The sequence below is a fragment of the Bos indicus x Bos taurus genome, chromosome 14, assembly GCF_003369695.1.
Source record: "Bos indicus x Bos taurus breed Angus x Brahman F1 hybrid chromosome 14, Bos_hybrid_MaternalHap_v2.0, whole genome shotgun sequence".
In the NCBI taxonomy this organism is placed as follows: domain Eukaryota; kingdom Metazoa; phylum Chordata; class Mammalia; order Artiodactyla; family Bovidae; genus Bos; species Bos indicus x Bos taurus.
In genome coordinates, this window is record NC_040089.1 from 3,563,974 (window position 1) to 3,583,226 (window position 19,253).

At 58.1% G+C, this 19,253-nt stretch overlaps 1 protein-coding gene across 1 annotated transcript in view; it reads left to right on the plus strand.

Moving 5' to 3' along the window:
• Positions 1-1,803: 1,803 nt before the first annotated feature.
• Positions 1,804-19,253, plus strand: part of KCNK9 (potassium two pore domain channel subfamily K member 9) — a 108,303-nt gene continuing 90,853 nt past the window's right edge. The window contains exon 1 of the mRNA XM_027560769.1: positions 1,804-2,161. Coding sequence (XP_027416570.1) covers positions 1,879-2,161 — 283 coding nt within the window. The 5' untranslated portion in view covers positions 1,804-1,878. The remainder of the gene's footprint in view (positions 2,162-19,253) is intronic.

The following is a 19,253-nucleotide window of genomic DNA, read 5'->3' on the forward strand; positions in this document are numbered from 1 at the left end:
GCTCCTGCAATCCTCAGCGCTCCCCGGCCGGGGCTGGGCCGACCGGCCGGCGGCACCCTCCGGATCCGACGCGGCCCTCCGGATCCCAGCGCGCCAAGAGGAGGTGCATCCAGACCCATGACACACGCCCGCGGCCAGGTGGCTGACCCCGGGGGAAGCCGCGAGCGGCGGCGCGCTCCCCTCGGGCGTCCGCGGACCCGCCCCTCGTGCTCCCACTCTCCGCTGGATTTCTCCTCTCCCTTAAGCTGCCTGTCTGCCTTCTCCGGCTGCATGCCGTCTCTGTGTCCGAGTCCGGGTCTCTCAAACTCTCCGCCTCTCGGGGAGCTGGACTCGAGCCGCCCGAGAAGCCTCATTTATCCTCCCATCCCCCTGCCAAATCCTGTCGGCGCTCCGCCCCCCACCCCCACTCGGGCGACACCCGGCCCTCCGCCCGCCTCCGCCCCCTCCCGGTGCCACCGGGCGCCCCTCCCCGGCCCCCTCCGCGTGCGCCCTGCGCCGCGCTCGGTCTGCAGCGGGAGCCGCCGCCGCGGCTGCCTCGCCAGCTGGCTGGGGACCAGGCGGGAGGTGGCGCACCCAAGAGGCTGCGGGAGGGGGGAAGGAGGAAGGGAGGCCGGGCCTCAGCGTAGCCCGGCCCCCGCCCCCCGTGGCCCTCCCGCCGGAGCCGGGCTGCCACGCGCGCGCGCGCGCACACACACACACACATACACACACACGCGCGCCCGCGCGCGCATACACACACTCACTCACACGGGCACACATACGCACAGACACACGCACACACACTCGGGCTCCCTCCGGCGCGCACGCACGCAGCGCTCCAGGCAGACCAGCGCTGCGGCCGCCTCCCCGGACGCCGGAGGGCCCCGACCCCGGCGCGGCTCATGCGCCCGCGCCCACCCCGCATCTCCGCGAGGCCCGCGGGACCCCTCCCGCCGCCGCCGCCGCCGCGCCCGCCGCCCCCGGAGGAGCGGACTGGCCGACCGCCGCCGCGCCGTCCCCCGGCCGCCCCCGAGGCCGCTCCGCCGCGGGCCCTGCCGCCCGGGGGCCGCGCCCCGCTCCCGCGCCTCGGGGGCTGAGCCCAGCAAACTTCGCAGAACGGCCGACGCCTGGCGGGGACCCCGCCGCGTCCCGGGGCGCTCGGGTGGACGCAGGGCGCTCGGACCTCCGGGCAGCCGGCCGCCCGGCCCGCTGCACCTGCTCGGCCCCTTCCCGGATCGCTGGGGACTCCGGAGACGCAGCCACTTCGCAAACTTTTTCACCCCCCTTCAAAGGGGGGCGCGGAGGGCTAAAGGGGGAAGGAGGTCCCGCGGGGCGCGCGCAAACCTGCGGGCTCCTAGCTGGGCGCCGCCTCCCGGGAGCCGGACCCGGAGGGGCGCGGGCCCCGGCGGCCGCGCTCCGGCTCCCGCTCCCGCCCCTGCTTTTCCGGCGGGAGCGGGGGGCGGGGTGCGGAGGGCAGCGAGGCCCTCGCGGTGCCCGGCGGGGCCGCCGTGCATGGCCCTGCGCAGTGGGGCGGGCTGTTTTGGCCGGGTCTGGCGCAGGGTGTCGGGGCTCCCGGACTCCTGGCCCCGGCGCTCCAGCAGCCTCCTGTGCCTGTCCGCCTTCTCGCCGGAGCCCGGGCCCGCGCCGCCCCTGCCCCGCCAGCCGCCTCGCGGTGGCAGCGGCTGTGGCGGCCCCGGCGGAGGGGGGCCCCCCCAGCCTCCCCGCCCCCCGCCTCCCCGCTGCTGCTGCTGCTGCTGCTGCTGCCGCCGCCGCTTACAACTTGGAGGCGGCGGCGGCGGCGGAGGAGGCGGCGGCGGCGGCCGCCGGGCGCTGCAGTGGGACGCGCGCGGCTGCGAGCCTGCGGGACATGCCCCCCGCGCCGGCTCCTTGCTGGCGGCCATGAAGAGGCAGAACGTGCGGACTCTGTCCCTCATCGTCTGCACCTTCACCTACCTGCTGGTGGGCGCCGCCGTCTTCGACGCCCTCGAGTCGGACCACGAGATGCGCGAGGAGGAGAAACTCAAAGCCGAGGAGATCCGGATCAAGGGCAAGTACAACATCAGCAGCGAGGACTACCGGCAGCTGGAGCTGGTGATCCTGCAGTCGGAGCCACACCGCGCCGGCGTCCAGTGGAAATTCGCCGGCTCCTTCTACTTTGCCATCACGGTCATCACCACCATAGGTAAGAGCTGGGCGCGCCGCCGCCCGGCTCCCCGCGTCCCGGGAGGAGTCCGGGGAGGCGGCTGAGCGCGCAGCGCAGGGCTGGGTGCGGGGCGCCGAGGGTTAAACGCCGCCTGTCGCCGGCGCGAGGGGGGGGGCCCTTCCCGCAGCGCCCCCTCCTCTCCGGGAGCCCCCCGCCTCTCCTGCGCCTCCTCGCCGGCCTCACCCCTCGCGGACCCCACCCGGGGCTCTCCTCCGCGCCGGTGTCTGGACCGGGCGTGCGAGCCCGGAGCGAGCGTGCCGAGCCTAGAGGGCGGAGGCGCCACTTTTGCGAAGAGAGTGGAGCGCTAAGAATAATCCCGTAGCAGACACCCACCCACCCACCGCCCCGGCGCGGGCTGGGCTGCGCGGGGCTCCAAGCCTTACACTTACTACCTCTCCCGGAGTTGGAGAGGGCTGGCTTGGCACTCGCGGCGCGGAGACCGACTCAGATGGCCCGGGCACTGCTCTTGGAGCGTGGGAGGCGCTGACCCTCGCCAGCCTTCTCCGAGCCCACATCTTAGCTTTCCTCCCTCCTGGCTCCTCTTGTTCCAGGGCTGGAGCCCGGGTGTGCCAGGCCCCTGGCAGGAGAGAGTTTGCTGTTTGGTGATGTGGAGGGCGGGGGTTTGGGGGGAGACTAGGGGGCCGTGACAGCCCTCTGAAAGGCTCTAGGAGCGGGGTGCTGGGGTGGGGTGGGGACAGGACCAGTCCACCCCTGGGCTGTGAGGGTGGGTGAGGCAAGTGTGCTTACTGCTGAGAAGCTGGGGAAGTTCTGGCCCGGTTCAGGGATAGAGTCCAGTTGGTACATCCTGTGGGTTCTGAGCCCAAAGGCACTGCCCACCAAACAGTCTCTGGGGCTTCCTAAGGCAGGACCCCCACCGAGGCCTAGGTGTTTGGAGAACTGTGTCTATCACACTTCGAGAGGTGGGGGAAGGAGTAGGTCTCTGTAGCCCAGTGGAGGTGGGGACCCTTCCCCATGGAGGCAGGAGGTAGGGTGGCGTCTCTGGTTTGCAACTTGTCCCAGCGCGGCTTCCAGCCTCTCCACGGCCACCCCCTTGGACCTGTCGGGGCCACCGCGTTGGCTCACGGCCATCACTCTTTTGACCCCCTCCACGTATTTGTGCCCCTGCGCCCTGAGCAAAGGCCCCTTCTCTCCCCAGCCTCTCATTATCCCTCCTGCCTGACTTCTCTGGACCTCTTTCTCTGATTTTTCCTTCCCTTGATATTTTCCTTTCTCTGGAAAGCTCTGCATGCTGCAAAAACAGTATTTCTCAGTGCCATATGCAACAGGAAGCGCCAGCACAGGACGGCTTGTCTTTCCTTCTTGGTTGAAAAGACTTTGTAGAGAGTCATCTTGTTTGAAATGTTTAATTCATTGGTGTAGGTTTCTATGTTTTCAGAAGGAAATCGTCCTTCTGTTGTCAGCAGAACCAGCTTTGCTCCCTCTTGCCACACGCCCTTGGCCCTGTGGCCAAAACACAGAAAAGTCCTTCCTTTCCCACCCTGTGCTTCCAGCTCCCGAAAGGGCCAGCCGGCCAGCGTTTCTGTCTTTAAACTTTCAGCGTGAGCTGTGGCCAAGACACACATGTGCAGGGTGGCAATCTTGTGGGGCAGGGGCCTGCTTGTGGGAATGTGCACCCCCCACCCCACAACCGACCGCCCCGGGGGAGGGGAAGAACTCATCATTCCTGGAAGGGCCTTGGGTGATGTAGACTCAAAAGAGATAAAACCTGCGGGCATGCCGGCCTCCAGGAGTGACAGGAGCCCAGGATACCTCGCTTGGGCTAGTCCTGAGAATTGAATTGCAGCCTTGGTGAGATGGTGGTTGGAGTTACAAATCAAACCCAGAGATGGTCCATTTACCTGATCAGGTTCTTGTCAATTGCACTGATTGATTCTGATTGGTGGTTCTGGACATGTGCTTCTAACAGTTCGGGCTCCAAAGACAAAGAGTCGAGACAGGGTGGCCGAGTGGATCTTAGCCAGAGGTGCGGGTGGGATTCCAGTCAGCACAGGAGAAGGGGCCGCTGATGACTGGGTGACGTTTTCTCAGTTCTTTTGTTGAATTTCCAACTGATTTTCCAGCAAGAAAGGTTGGAATATATGTGTAAGGTTAGGAAGACAAGACTGTCCTAACAGCATTTCCCTGCCGTGGAAAGATGCCAAAGCTGGAGCCCACTGACCAGGCTTGGAACCTGAGGCCGGTGAGACCTGGAAGACCATGGCGCACGTCGGGTGGGCTGGTTCCTGACTCCTAGCCTCAGTTACCCCCACCTGTAGGAGGACTGTGACTTGGGAACACCTACGGGGGTGATTCTGAAGGACCAGTGGCCAGTGCAGTCACCTGGTACAGTGCTGTCTGCAGTTAGTAGGTGAGAATCCAGGAATTTTGACATCAGCCTCAGATTCTCCCCTAAGAAGCTGTTTAGCTCTGAAGAGCTCGCATTTGCAGGAAACCAAGCACCTTTCTAGTTAATTTCTGTTTTTTTTTTTTTTTTTTTTAATATAAATGTAAATTAAGGTTCTCCTAGGCCTAGAACAAAACCCAGCCCCAAGCCAGGCCCTCTGAGGAGCCATCTCCTATCAGATGGTGATGTTGATGAGTCAGGTGCGTCTTCGCAGGATTCTTTTTCATCTCACCTTGAGCGGTTTCTTGAGCCTGTGTGCTCCAACTTCTAGTTCCAGCCTCCAAGGTGGGGCAGGTGCCACCCGCACCCGCTCCCGCTCTGCTAATGAACCCTGCTTCCCGGATGGATGCACTTATTAGCGCCCTCGGTGAAATGGATTTTAAGAACACGTATAATGACCACTTTGCCTTGGATCCGTGGCCACCGTCTTCGTAAGAGGCTTTGCTGGGCTCTCATGCCGACCACAGCCCCTGCTGTCCCGGGAGGCCCAGACTCAGCCAACTTTGTCCCGAGGAGGGACGAGCACAGGTCACACTGGCTTTGAGAGGGCAGACTCCCTTCCGTCGTTGATCCAGGTCTGGGTGCCATCTGTCCCTGCTCACTGCTTCTGAGGTCTGTGCCACTTGTAGCTACTGCCCAGTAGATCATGTTGGTTCTAAATTTGGCAAGTCCTAGGCCTTTGGAACTCTCCATCACGTCAAGATGAAAATCCTTCTGCACACCCTGCCGTGCCTGTCTGGTTCGCAGGAGGGTTGGACGCCCTCCCACCCCGCTTCCTGGGCTGTCGGGAGGAGCGGTGGGACTCGGCCTGGCAGGGCTGTAGGGTGCCTGGGCTGAGTTGCTCTGCTGGGGCTAAGGCCCGGGTGAGGAAGGAGCCCCAACAAACTTGTGCTTTTCCTACGGAGGCGCTGGAGGCCAAAATTATGTCCCACACTCAGCTACTACACCTGACAGCAGCGGGAATCTCGACACTTCTCTTCAGACTCTTCACATCTGTGTTCTAAGCTGTTACCACCTTCGGGATCATTAAGGAAGAAACTGTGCTTAGAATTCTGATCTCATTTGGAGGATCTAAGAGGACGATTTAAAAACTGGTCCTCACAGGGGAAGGAGGGAGTGGAGGACGTGGGTTTATGTTTTTGCTGCTGTTTGGAGGAGGGGAGACTGACACGTGGTGGGGGGATCCCCCTAGCTAAAGGCGGGGTGGCTGCTGCAGGAACCAAGGTGATCGGCTCAGGGAGCGGGTCTCTGGTGGGGAGTGGGACACTGTCCCTGCTCGAGGTCCCCTGAGAATGTGGTGGGACATCCCCTTTCCTTGCTCACACACAGGACCTTGAACAGAGTTCTCACCAGGCGGCAAGTGTTTCCCGCGTCATCCTCTGGCGCTCCTGGCGCGGTGTTCTGTCCATAGTTCACAGCCTCGCTGTGCTGCCCCTGCCTGGCCTGTATTGCCTCTGAGGCTCTGGGACCGTCTAAGATGATAAGATAAGGTCTGGCCTTGAGGCAGGAGCGGGGCTGGAAACCCACACAGTTGGGTACCGTCCAGCGGGAAACGCAGGGACAGCTGAATTCACTTAACCCTTCCCGTGCCACTAGCAGGCACCCTGAGTTGGTGAGTCTCTGCTGGCCTTCGTCCTCCAGGACACTTGGCTTCCTCTCCACCCCTCATTGCCGCTGCCCTCAGCGCCTCCTCCAGCTCTAGCATTGTGGATGCCATTTATTCTGCCCCGGGGGAAGTGTGTCTTTCCTGGCATGCTGGGGCCCATATAGAGCCTCACATGGAGTGGGCACCTCCAGGAGGACCCTGGATGGGAGCAGGACCCCTGAGTACACAGCTTCCACACACGTCACCCCTGAGGTAGGAGGGAGCATTGCCCCACTTTACAGATGAGCAAACTGAGGCCCAGAGGAGGCAGTGTGCACTGGGGCAGAGGGCCCAGAACTCCTAGTCAGGATCCCCTCACTGCCAGCTCCAAGTACGGATTCCACCAGGAGCCAGGGACGGGCCTGTGGAATGTTCCATCTGTGTCCTTCTGCTTCTCCCTTTGCCTCCAGCAATCCTGCTCAGCCAGACTCAGGTGGAGGCCTGGCCACCCACACACAGTGGGCTGGAGGGGAGGGCTGGGGTCTCCTCGTGACCTTGTGTGTGGCAGCGGGCTGGGTGTGGCTGCATGACAGGCCGTGCTGAGCTCCGCCTCCCAGGGCTGCCTGGACCTGGCCTTGCGCCCTGTGGCCCTGGCCCTTCAGCAAACGCGGCCTGTCTGTACACGGCCTGGGGGAGGCAGAGGGGTGGGTTCCCTGACTCGGGGCAACCTGAGACAGAGATGGCTCTCCTGAGGTGTAAGAGACACCACCACGCTGAGGGCTTCGAGATGGCAGGTACAGCTTGAGACCCCGTGTTTGGACACCTGTTGTCTTCATCAGCCTGGACTTTCACTAGCTAAGCCTGGGAAAGTTGGGGCAGGAGGTCAATCAGGCTTCCATGTACATATCCGCCTCTGTGGACCTGCGTCCACATCTCCGCCTGCCCACCCCATGCCCTCCCTCACCAAGACCTCGCTGCACCTGTGTTCACACCTGCCCTGCCCGTCCCCACGCACCTGTGTTCACACCTGCACCTGCCCGTCCTCACGCACCTGTGTTCACACCTGCACCTGCCCGTCCCCACGCACCTGTGTTCACACCTGCACCTGCCCGTCCTCACGCACCTGTGCTCACACCTGCACCTGCCTGTCCCCACGCACCTGTGTTCACACCTGCACCTGCCCCTCCCCATGCACTTGTGTTCATACCTGCCCTGCCCGTCCTCACGCACCTGTGTTCACACCTGCACCTGCCCGTCCCCACACACCTGTGTTCACACCTGTCCCCTCATCCCCACGCACCTGTGTTCACACCTATCCCTGCCCTTCCCCATGCGTGTGTTCACACCTGCACCTGCCCGTCCCTATGCACCTGTTCACACCTGTCCCTGCCCATCCCCATGCATGTGTTCACACCTGCACCTGCCCGTCCCTATGCACCTGTGTTCACACCTGCACCTGCCCATCCCCATGCACCTGTGTTCACACCTGTCTCTGCCCATCCCCAACGTCCTCCCTGCACCCGTGTGTCACACCCTACACACCCACGTGTGCATCCATCCTTTCCTCCGTGCTGTCGTTCGCTTGCTTGTTCACTCACTCCTCATTGCTCAGAGCACTCACTCAGCTCTGTTCATGGTTCACGCTTTCCTCTACCGGTGGGATGGTGCCTAGTTGCTCCCATGTGCAGAGTCGGGTGGCGGCCGCTGTGGGGGGGAGGTGCATGGCACCCCAGCAGGCTCAGTGAGTGTTAATGCCTCGATGGCAGGGGATCTTCAGGTTGTTCCAGCCTCATCTTCCCATCAGATGATCGGCAGATCTCAGTCACTTTTAATTTGAAAAATTTTAAGACATTTGTATGAAAAAGCACACCTATCACAAATGTATTGCTCAGTGATCCCTGTAAACAAACCCTACCATGCAACCAGGACTGAGCTCAAGAGACAGAACATTGTCAGCCCCCTGAATCCTGCATCATCAGCCAGCCTTTTCTTGAATGCTTCTCGTGACAGGGAGCTCATCACTTCACATGTGATGAAGTGTGTGTGCCTTGATGAATGTGGAGGTTATTCCCTCCACAGGGAAAAGCAGTTTGCATGTCGAGGACTGGCCTTCTCTCAAAGGACTGGCCAGTCTCCATGGTGGTCACTTGACGAGGGACCAGAAGGTCTCCATTTAGAAACGAACTTGGGGGTCCAGAGCCAGAAGAGGAGAGAGAACTCAGCACCCAGAGTGCGGTGGGTCTGGAGCAGGAGGCATGTGGCGTGGTCCAGAGTGTGATGGGCACAGGGAGCCAGGATGGACAGGCAGCCAGCCCCGGGCAGCTGACCTGTGCTCTGAGTCACACCAGCTGTGCTAGAGGACCAGGGAAAGCACAGGAGGAAACGAGTGGGATACTGAGATTAGGGAGCCAGGCCCCTGGGTTGCAGAAGCAGAGGCAGTGGGCGCTTGAGGGAGTCCATGGGCAGCGGGGTCTGGGATGTGAAAGCTTGGTTGAGGGTCTTCTCCTCCACCTGGTGGACATCCTCCTCCTTGCCACCCATGTGCAGGGGCCGGGAGGGTCTGGCATTCACTTCCTTAAGGGATTATGTTCAGAGTTTCCTTCTCCTGCCTGCCCTCACTCTGGGACCTCTGCTTGTAGAAGGGTCTCCCTTTCAAACTGAAGGCGCCCACCCTGTGGTTTACCAGTTCTCTGGCGGAAGGGCTGAGTAGAGCTTGGTTTCCTTCCTGTCCTAAAACAGTCTTGGGATTTTGGAACTGGTCCCAGGGCCCCTGGGTTTCTTTCGATAATGCCTTCATAAGCTGGGCCCCTCTCCCCTGAGCAGTTTTGGCACGCACATGTGCTCTCCAACTCAGGTCTGATCACGCAGCGAGAGCAGAGAATCACCTCCCCTGGCCTAGCACTATACTTCTGTTAATGCTACCGCTCAGTATGCCAGCTTTTCTGGGCAGCCCCCTCCCTGCACCAATGAGTTCTGAGCTTTCGGCCCACTCGAACGTTTGTTGTCTGCTCCAAGAGAACTCTCCTGTAGTCACTGTCTTGAACTGGGGTGAACCCAGACCCTGACATTGATCTCAGAGCAGAAAACAATTATGTGCCGTGGACCCAGAGAAATAGAGATGATTGATGGAAAGAAATTGCAGCGGGGGAAGATGGGAAAATTCAGGAGCTCCGTGAGTGCACTGGCCCAGCTTGTCAGGACACCATGAGATGTCTGCCCCCAGGCCTGGGGACACCAGTGTCCCCAGCTGGTGACCCTCTATTGGCTCGAGCACCTTCCCAGCCATGCTCCTTCCTGGAGTCTTGGTCCTGAGCAAGGAGGGGGCCTGGCTGGGGAACAGCTGCTTAAAGGTGGGGCCCGCCCTGTGCAGTGGGCTTGTCCTGACCTGCCCTCACCCTTGCTGCGTCCCCAGCCCTGGGAGTGTCCCTGGGTGGTGGCAATGTGGTGAAGGAGGGGGCCAGACCTTGAGGTGGGTGAGCTGTGGGCAGTGGCGGGCTGGTGGGTGTGCAGGTGCACTTGGTGTGGCAAGGGGCATGCTGGGCCTGGCATGTGGAGAGCAGAGGGGCCCAGGGCCAGGCCCGACCTCTGGCCTCGATATTCCATCCGGAGGTGTGGGTCACGGTGCCGCCTGCCTCCAGAGCCTGAGTGCAGAGAGACTCGAGGGGCCGGCAGATCACGGGGTCCCCCAGCCTCGGGCAGGGCAGCTCACGTCAGCCTGTCCTGGAGGCCCGATCCTGGGCACACCTCTTTAACCTGCTTCCTCATCCATGAGATGGGGACGCACAGCTTGGTGGCTGTGTATCTCGAGCATCAGAGAACACACCAGAATGTGCAGTGAGAGGCCTCCTCTCGCAGCCCCAGGCTCTGCTGTGATGACGGAGGCTGGCAGGTGCTTCCCGCCTCCCTGCGCCGCACCAGCTCAGGGGCCCTGGGACCATCTCCAAATTCCCAAGACTGTTTCGGGACAGGAAGGGAACCACACTGGAAGTGTCGTCATCACAGCCTCCCAGCCCAGCTCCCTGCCCACTCTCTGGGGGCCGCCACGCCTCTGAGGGTTCCCGTCGCCCTGGCCTTTGTGGGTGCTGCCCCGTGTCCACGCTGCATTAGAGAACACTCCTGGAGATAGCAAACCTGGCCTGCAGCAGAAGGAGGCTCCCATGGTGGGGGGGATGCCAGGCTGGGGGCTTCTGGAGTCGTGGGGTCCCAGCCTGGGCCGTAGGTCTTCTCACCCCAGGCTTGTTGGGAAAATGTGACTTCCTGGGAGGCCACCCTCCTCCACCCTGCAGCCGCAGTGGCCCTTCTGAAGTCCACACCACCAAATCCCACTGCAACTGACCCCTCTGCACCCCCAACCTCTCGGGTCAGAGCCAGCCCCACCATTTTCCCTCAGGGCACCCCAGTCTGTGTGTGTGCCGCAACCTCCTCAGTGGACACCTGAGTGCCCAGGGCAGGGCTGGGCGCCCACTGGTCTCGGGCTCTCCGGGGCCCTCCTCAGGGCACCTACTGGGGATGAGGTTCACGCCTGGTCCTGAGAGCTGGGGGGGGACTTTTAAGTGAGTGCTTAGGGGCCCTCTTCCTGCATGGCTGGGCCCTGGGGCCCCTGGACACGTGCAGGACACAGGCCCAGCTTCTTGAACCTCAGCTGTCAGTTTTAGGGAAGATGGCAGTTTGGAGACCCGTCTCGCTGATGGGGAGCACCTCGCTCCAATAGCTTGAATGTGTGATCTCAGCCCCCAAGGCCACCACCAGTGACAGGCCCATGTTAGTCTGCCAGGCACCTGGCGGGGAGAGATATCCACCTGCAAAATAGCCTTGGGCTGTCACAGCCCTGCCAGACACGCAGGGCAGGAGGCCAGAGGCCTCCTAGAGGCCAGCATCACTGGCCTTTGCCCGGGGCCGAGGGGCACAGGTGTCTGCCCTCTGCGCCGCATTGTCATGGCACCCAGCCCTCCACCCTGGCGCATTCTCCCTGCCCTTCCAGCCTCCCCCCTCCACCGCCATCCCCCTCCACCCCTCCCTGGACACCCCTGGCAGGCTGCTCCCATCTCAGACCCTGCCCGTGCTGGTCCCCCGCCCAGCTGGCCTGTGCACTCACAGGGCTCTGGGGCCACCCTTGAACCTGTCCCCTGACACTGTCGGGAGGTGACAGCGGGCCCCGTTGCTGTGCTGGGTCTCTGCACACGAAAGATGCTAGAGGGCCGGGGTCAGGGCTCTTATCCCGGTGTCCTGAGCCCCGGGGATGTACTTACCGGCTGCTGGATGACTGACTGCCCGGGACTAGACGTTAGTGTGTGAAGCATGTGCAGTGGGGTCCTTGGTTCCCGTCGGCCACTTGTTGGAGGTGTGTGAGGGGGCAGGCGTCTGGGGTGCTGGGGTGCAGTGAGTCTTAGGGGCAGGTGAGGCCTGGCGGGGGATGAGAGACTGGCGCTGGCAGCTGCTATGGGCGCCGCAGCCCTGGGGTGTCCAGGCTGAGAGCGGGGCTGCTCCCTGGAGCCCGGGCCCCCAGAGTCACTTGTGGACGCATGCCCGCCCCACACCTTTGCACTGTGGTCTTTGGCACAGTGGAGCTTGGTGGGGATCTGCCTGTTGGCTCTTGCTGTTCCTTTAAGTACTTCCCGGGGCCCACCGGCAGTGTCCCTGCTTCCGTGGGTAGGAGACCGTGACGACTCGTGACCCATGATGAGGATGCCGCTGTGAATGCCGTGAAGAGCACAGGCTGTGCGCGGGGCCCCGGCTCTGGTCCCCGTGTGACCTCGGGCAGGGGCACAGTTCCCCCCTCCCACCACCGACGTTTGGGGCTGGATGCCTCTGCGACTTCCCTGGTGGCTCAGGTGGTAAAAGCGTGTGCCTGCAGTGCAGGAGACCCGGGTTCGATCCTTGGGTTGGAAGATTTCCTGGAGAAGGGAATGGCAACCCACCCCAGTATTCTTGCCTGGAAAATCCCACGGACGGAGGCGCCTGGTGGGCTACAGTCCATGGGGTCGCAAGAGTGGGACTCGACTGAGCGACTTCACTTCCGCTTCCGCCTCTTTGCAGTGGGGGCTCTCCTGTGCGTTTTAGGACACTGAGCAGCACCCCTGGTCTCCGTCCTCTAGTTGCCAGTGGCAACTCCCCTCCCCCACCCAGCAATGACAGATAAAAACGTCTCTAGACATTGCCACGTGACCTCCAAAGTACACAGTGTCCCCTGCCCTGCTGACTTCTGCGGACGGGGAGAAAGAGCTGCCTCCACAGCACGTGGTGGGAGGAGCTGCGTAATGTGGCGTGTGCACGTGCGCACTGCGTGCCTGGGCCGTGGGTTCCTTCCCTCTGCCTGCTCCCTCTTTCCTGCCCGGAGGAAGCCACACAACCGCCCGGGGTGCGCGGGGGTCTTTGGAGGGAGGTGACTCTCAGGTACAGTCCTGTGTGGAGGGGAGATGGGAGCTCAGGTGCCCCTGGGGTGAGTCACTCAGGGGGAGGGGGCGAGAGGCGTTGGGGAAAGCCACAGGAGGACACTCGGCCTCCCCTCTCCCGAGGCAGAAGCTCTCTCGGCAGCGTTGTTGTGTCATAGGGGGCATGGATTCTGCTACAGCCTAGCTGCGAGGCCCCAGTAAGTCTGGAGGCAGCCCCATGCCCCTCGTTCCTCACGTGTGCAACGTCGGGACCTTTTCTCTCTCAAACCACTGGCGATGCAGGGCTGGACTGGCTGGGCTCTGACCACAGGTCTCATCTGGGCCCCAGGAAAGGGCCTGACCCAGGCTGTGGGGGATGTTCCCACTGAGTCCAGTTGTCATGAGAGGTTTCCCAGTGTGAGCACCATTTTCAGGGAGACAGTGACCTCTTTGACCCCACCCCAAGTGCTGAGGGGCATCTGTTTGGTCCAGCATCTATTTGGAGCAAGTGTTTAGGCCAGAGGGATTCAAACACCAGTGAGCTCAGTGGATGTCAGTGTGTGTTGGTTCACAAAGTAGCTCTCATATGGCTGAAAAGGAGAAGTAGTGAGCCGTGCAAAGATGGTTTCATAAAGGGGGGGAAGTTCCCCATCGTTCCCCTATGGTCCTATGGTCGTATGTGGGAATGGCTTTAGCTTTTCATGTTCACACTTTTATCTTTGCCCAAATGTATGAAATATCAATAACCTCAGATATGCAGATGACGCTACCCTTATGGCAGAAAGTGAAGAGGAACTAAAAAGCCTCTTGATGAAAGTGAAAGTGGAGAGTGAAAAAGTTGGCTTAAAGCTCAACATTCAGAAAACAAAGATCATGGCATCCGGTCCCACCACTTCATGGGAAATAGATGGGGAAACAGTGGAAACAGTGTCAGACTTTATTTTTCTGGGCTCCAAAATCACTGCAGATGTTGATTACAGCCATGAAATTAAAAGACACTTACTCCTTGGAAGGAAAGTTATGACCAACCTAGATAGCGTATTCAAAAGCAGAGACATTACTTTGCCAACAAAGATTCGTCTAGTCAAGGCTATGGTTTTTCCTGTGGTCATGTATGGATGTGAGAGTTGGACTGTGAAGAAGGCTGAGCGCTGAAGAATTGATGCTTTTGAACTGTGGTGTTGGAGAAGACTCTTGCGAGTCCCTTGGACTGCAAGGAGATCCAACCAGTTCATTCTGAAGGAGATCAGCCCTGGGATTTCTTTGGAAGGAATGATGCTAAAGCTGAAACTCCAGTACTTTGGTCACCTGATGCGAAGAGTTGACTCTGATGCTGGGAGGGGTTGGGGGCAGAAGGAGAAGGGGACGATAGAGGATGAGATGGCTGGATGGCATCACTGACTCGATGGACGTGAGTCTGAGTGAACTCCGGGAGTTGGTGATGGACAGGAAGGCCTGGCGTGCTGTGATTCATGGGGTCGCAAAGAGTCGGACATGACTGAGCGACTGAACTGAACTGAACTGAAATGTATGCCCACTGTTTCTGTCATTTCATCAGGATGAATCTTTCAGAGACTGTGTTCAGCTGCCTGTAGCAGAGAACCTAGCCTACAGTGACTGGACCAAACAGCAATGAAGGAGTCTGGGGCAGGTAGTCGGGCTGACAGGTAGCTCCATGATGCCTTCAGAGACCCAGACTCCTTCTGTCTTTCTGCTCAGCCAGCTATCTTGGCTTTAGTTCTTAGGCTGGTGCCTCATGGCTCTAAGATGGCTGCTCCACATCCGGCATCACCTCCAGCATCCTTTCCTGGCAGGAAGAAAGAGAACAAAAGACAAAGATGTGTGCCCACTGAATCTGCTCCTTTCTAAACAGATTTCCTGGATGGCCCACCCAGGGACTTTTACCTACATCTCATTAGCCAGGACGGAGAAGGCAATGGCATCCCACTCCAGTACTCTTGCCTGGAAAATCCCATGGACGGAGGAACCTGGTGGGCTGCAGTCCATGGGGTCGAGAAGAGTCGGACACGACTGAGCGACTTCACTTTCACTTTTTACTTTCATGCATTGGAGAAGGAAATGGCAACCCACTCCAGTGTTCTTGCCTGGAGAATCCCAGGGATGGGGGAGCCTGGTGGGCTGCTGTCTATGGGGTCGCACAGAGTCGGACATGACTGAAGCGACTTGGCAGCAGCAGTAGCAGCATTAGCCAGGAGTGTGTCTCATGGCCAACCCTAGCTGCAAGGGAGTCTGGGAAGATATGGCATGTTGCTTTTCAAACTGAATGGGTTCTGAAGGTGAGGAAGGAGCAGAGATATGTATTCTCCCATGGTGTCTATGGCATATGCCTGGTATTTCAGAGTCCTTTTCTGTTTAAGTTTACATCAAACACATCAAACATTATCTTGTGTTTCTGCAGTCTTAAAGAAAATCTATTTTCATAGCTCCATATCCACTAAAGGAATGTATGATCATTTATTTAATTACTTCTATATTTATGTTTTAATGTGTATGGGGAAAGGTGGAGGGCAAGAGGAGAAGGGGGTGGCAGCAGATGAGATGATTGGATGGCATCACTGACTCAATGGACATGAATTTGACCAAACTGAAGCATCTCATGAATCCTTTCACAGCTCCTCCCGACAGTTTGCCCCACGAAGGATTCAGTGATGCCCTCTGGGGTCCCTGGTCCTTCTTTCCATAATGGATGGATATTCTGGGAATGTGTTGGGAATGACTCTGATGCTGGGAAAGATTGAGGGCAGGAGGAGAAGGGGGCGACAGAGGATAAGATGGTTGAATGGCATCACCGACTCAGTGTACACGAGTTTGAGCAAACTCTGGGAGATAGTGAAGGACAGGGAAGCCTGGCGTGCTGCAGTCCATGGGGTCGCAAAAAGCCAGACATGACTTAGCAACTGAACAACAACAAATGTATCCATCTTTCCTTTTTTTTTTGTTGCAATTATTGAACATCTGTTTGTGTGTGTGTGTGTGTGTAGATCCTGCTGGGTTATTTCCCCACTTAAGGCTTTGCTGTCGTGGCAGGATTCCTAGGGTAGAGGGCAGAAGCACCTGGTGGTGGTATGTGTTGCCCGGTAAACACAACAGCATATGGTGCAGGGCTTTTGGTCTCACTGCAATTGCAGCAACCCTCAGCAATATTGAAGACTTTTTTTTTTTTTTCGATGTTCTTACTATTTTAGAACATTTTACGAGTAATCTGTGTGTGGCCTGAACCAGGTCACGTGGGGTTGGAAGGCTGGTGTCCACAGCTGTGGGCTCAGCTGGTCCAGTGGGGTCCATGGGTTCAGTTGACACCCAGAACCCACAATCTCCCGGACACCCCAGAAGCAGGCAGAGAGAAGGGAGCCAGTGAGCTTTGGCCTGGCTCCCAGGGTAGGAGGTTTTGCTTGATGATGACCTGATGCAGCCAGTTGACTTGGTCACTGGAACTCTGGGCTGAGAGGCAGCCCCACCGGGGAAGAGAGCTGTGTGTAATCCATCAGTCATGCGGTTGGTATAGCATGGATGGTGTCAGCATGCCTGCCCGCCCTAAGCCGGTGAGAGACAGAACTTCAGAGGTGGAGGGCTTTTCCATCAATATGCCTGGAGTAACATTTCTGTGATGACCCTGTGGATATAGCTTGTCTTGGTGTTACTAGTTTACAAGGCAAAGTCCCATCCATTTCTACCTTTCATCCAAGTAACAATTCTGTAGCATGAGACCAGAGACGTCAAATGGCTTCCCAAGGTCACACATGGAGCTTGGGACTCAAAACCCCGGATCTGCCCTCAAGCCCAACATTCTCTTCTTGATACCACTGTTTACCTGCCTCAGTGATTATTGCATCTGGTCCTATCTTTTGAGGGTGGATCATTGCTTGATATTCCAGTGATAGGGACCTCACTGTCTCACTAAGTTAATAGGGAAAGGCAGATGTGGGATGGATATTAAAAGAAAACACAAGGTCTCTCATCTCTTGTCTCAGTCATACTGACCAGAGCACCCCAGGACAAGCTTAACCTCTAGTTCCTAGTCGCAACAGTAGAGCTATCACTCAGCAAGTTTTGTTTTTCTTCAGACACCATCTCAGTTAATTTCATGCTCTCCACAACCCTATCAGATGGATATTTTCATGCATTCCGTTTTACAGATGATACGGAAGATCAGAGAGGTTAAGCAACTTGCCCAAGGTCACACAGCAGAACAGTAGCTAAGCCAGGAGTTACACCCAGGCAGTCTGACTTTCGGAGAAGGCAATGGCACCCCACTCCAGTACTCTTGCCTAGAAAATCCCATGGACGGAGGAGCCTGGTAGGCTGCAGTCCATGGGGTTACTAGAGTTGGACACGACTGAGCGACTTCACTTTCACTTTTCACTTTCATGCATTGGAGAAGGAAATGGCAACCCACTCCAGTGTTCTTGCCTGGAGAATCCCAGGGACGGGAAGCCTGGTGGGCTGCCGTCTATGGGGTCGCACAGAGTTGGACATGACTAAAGCGACGTAGCAGCAGCAGTCTGACTTTAGAGTCTGCGCTTGTATCTCTTTGGTTATATGCTGCTTCTTTTGACTTTTTATCTCAGTTACGTAGTGGCATGTAACAAATCACCCACAGACCTAGAGGTTTAAAACAGCTACTGTTTCTTATCGCTCAAAGACTGTGGGTCAGCTGGGCTTGGCTGCCCTGGAGAGCTCTGCTGGGCAGCTTTTTCTCACTGCTGGTCTGTGAGCTGATGGGGCAGCTCCGTCCCAAGCCACTGTGTGCTATCTTCTCAGTAATGTCAGAGGGGCATGAGGGCCACGAAAGCAAGTGAGCTGTATCATGCCCTGCCCCTGCTACTGTGCTGTCATTTTGGCCACATCCTGTCGTCGGAAGCAAGTCAGGTGACACAGTCCAGAGCCGAAGGGCTGGAGGTGTGCCTACCCACGGTGGGGCCGAGGCAGGGGCGCGGTCTGCTCACCCTCCTGGCTGACTGCGTCTGTCCTCACTTTTGCTGAGCCCTGCTCGCCCGCACTCCTAGCTGCCTGGTGCGGTGGGGGGAACATAGCTTTGGATTCTCATCTGGGTTCAAGCCCATTTCAGCGCTGTAAGGTGAGTGCTGTTCTCTCATCGGTGAAGTACGCGGTGCACCTCTACTCTCGGTGAAGCTCAGGCTGCACTGTAGCAGAGTACCCTAGACTGAGTAGCTTAAGCAGCAGACTTTTTTTTTTTTTTTGCAATTCTGGAGACCAGAAGTCCGAGATCAAGGTGTTGACATGATTGGTTTCTTCGGAGGCTCTCTCCTGGGCTTAGAGAGGGCCCTCTTCTCCAGGTCTTCACATGGTCATACCTCTGTGGGTGTCTGTGTCTTAATCTCCTCTTCTTATAAAGACACCAGGGGCTTCCCTGGTGGTTCAGTGGTGAAGAATCTGCCTTGCAGTGCAAGGGACACCAGTTTGATCCCTGATCTGGGAAGATCCCACAGTTTGGCAAAGCAACTGAGCCCGTGCACCATAACTACGAAGAAAGTGCTCTAGAGCCTGTGAGCTGCAGCTGCTGAGCCCTTGTGTTGCAGTTACTGAAGTCCATGCACCTAGAGCCTGTGCTCTGCAACAGGAGAAGCCACTGCAATGAGAAGCCCGGGCACCGCAATGAAGAGTAGCCCCCACTCACCGCAGCTAGAGGAAGCCTGCGTGCAGTGACGAAGACCCACCACAGCCAAAGAGAGACACCAGTCACGGTGGACTGCTCTGCCACTCTGGTGACCTCATGTTAACATGAGCATGCGTGCTAGGTCGCTTCAGTCACGTCTGACTCTTTGCAACCCTTTGGACTGTAGCCCACCAGGCTCCTCTGTCCGTGGGATTCTCCAGGCAAGATACTGGAATGGGTTGCCCTGCCCTCTTCCAGGGGATCTTCCTGATCCAGGGATCGAACCCTTGTCTCTAACGTCCTGTGCGTTGTCAGGCGGGTTCTTTACCACTGGCACCACCGTAATCATGCTTTAAAGACCCCATCTCCAAATTTGGTCCCATTCTGAGATGTGGGCTTAGGACTTCAACATATGAATTTGAGGAGATACAACTCAGGGGACATGAGTCTGAGCAAACTCCAGGAGATGGTGAAGGGACAAGGAAGCCTGGCATGCCGCAGTCCACGGAGTTGCAAAGAGTCAGACATGACTGAGTGACTGAACAACAGTGACAAATTCAGCCCATAGCCTAGGGCTGCCGGGAGCCTTGAAAGAGAAGATGGAAATGAAAGTACCTACCCAGGCTTATCAGGCAGAGTTTCCTGCACAGATGTTAGTTCTCTGCCCCATCACCTGTAAGATGTGATGTATCTTATGGCATGTATCCTTATGGCTGAGGAGGTTTTGTTGCCACACTGTGTTAAGTATTCTATCGTTATTTTCAGAACCTGGCTATAAGTCAGGTTAAAAGGCTGCCATGGTAGAGTGGACCCAGCCTGGGGTGTGTCACCAAGAGTTCTGAGCTCAAATCCGTGCTCCACATCTTACTGGCTGGGGGATGACAGGCAAACCCTTGCCCTGGTCTCAGCCTCAGTGTCCCCATTTGTACAAGGATCATTTGTGGGTGATCCTTCAGCATGTTTTGAAATGTATGAGGTCTACTGAACTTCTTTTAAACTTCTCTCTGGTTTTTTTTTTTTTAAACAGGTAGCATGTGTTACTTCTGTAATTAAGCACATACATATTAATGTTA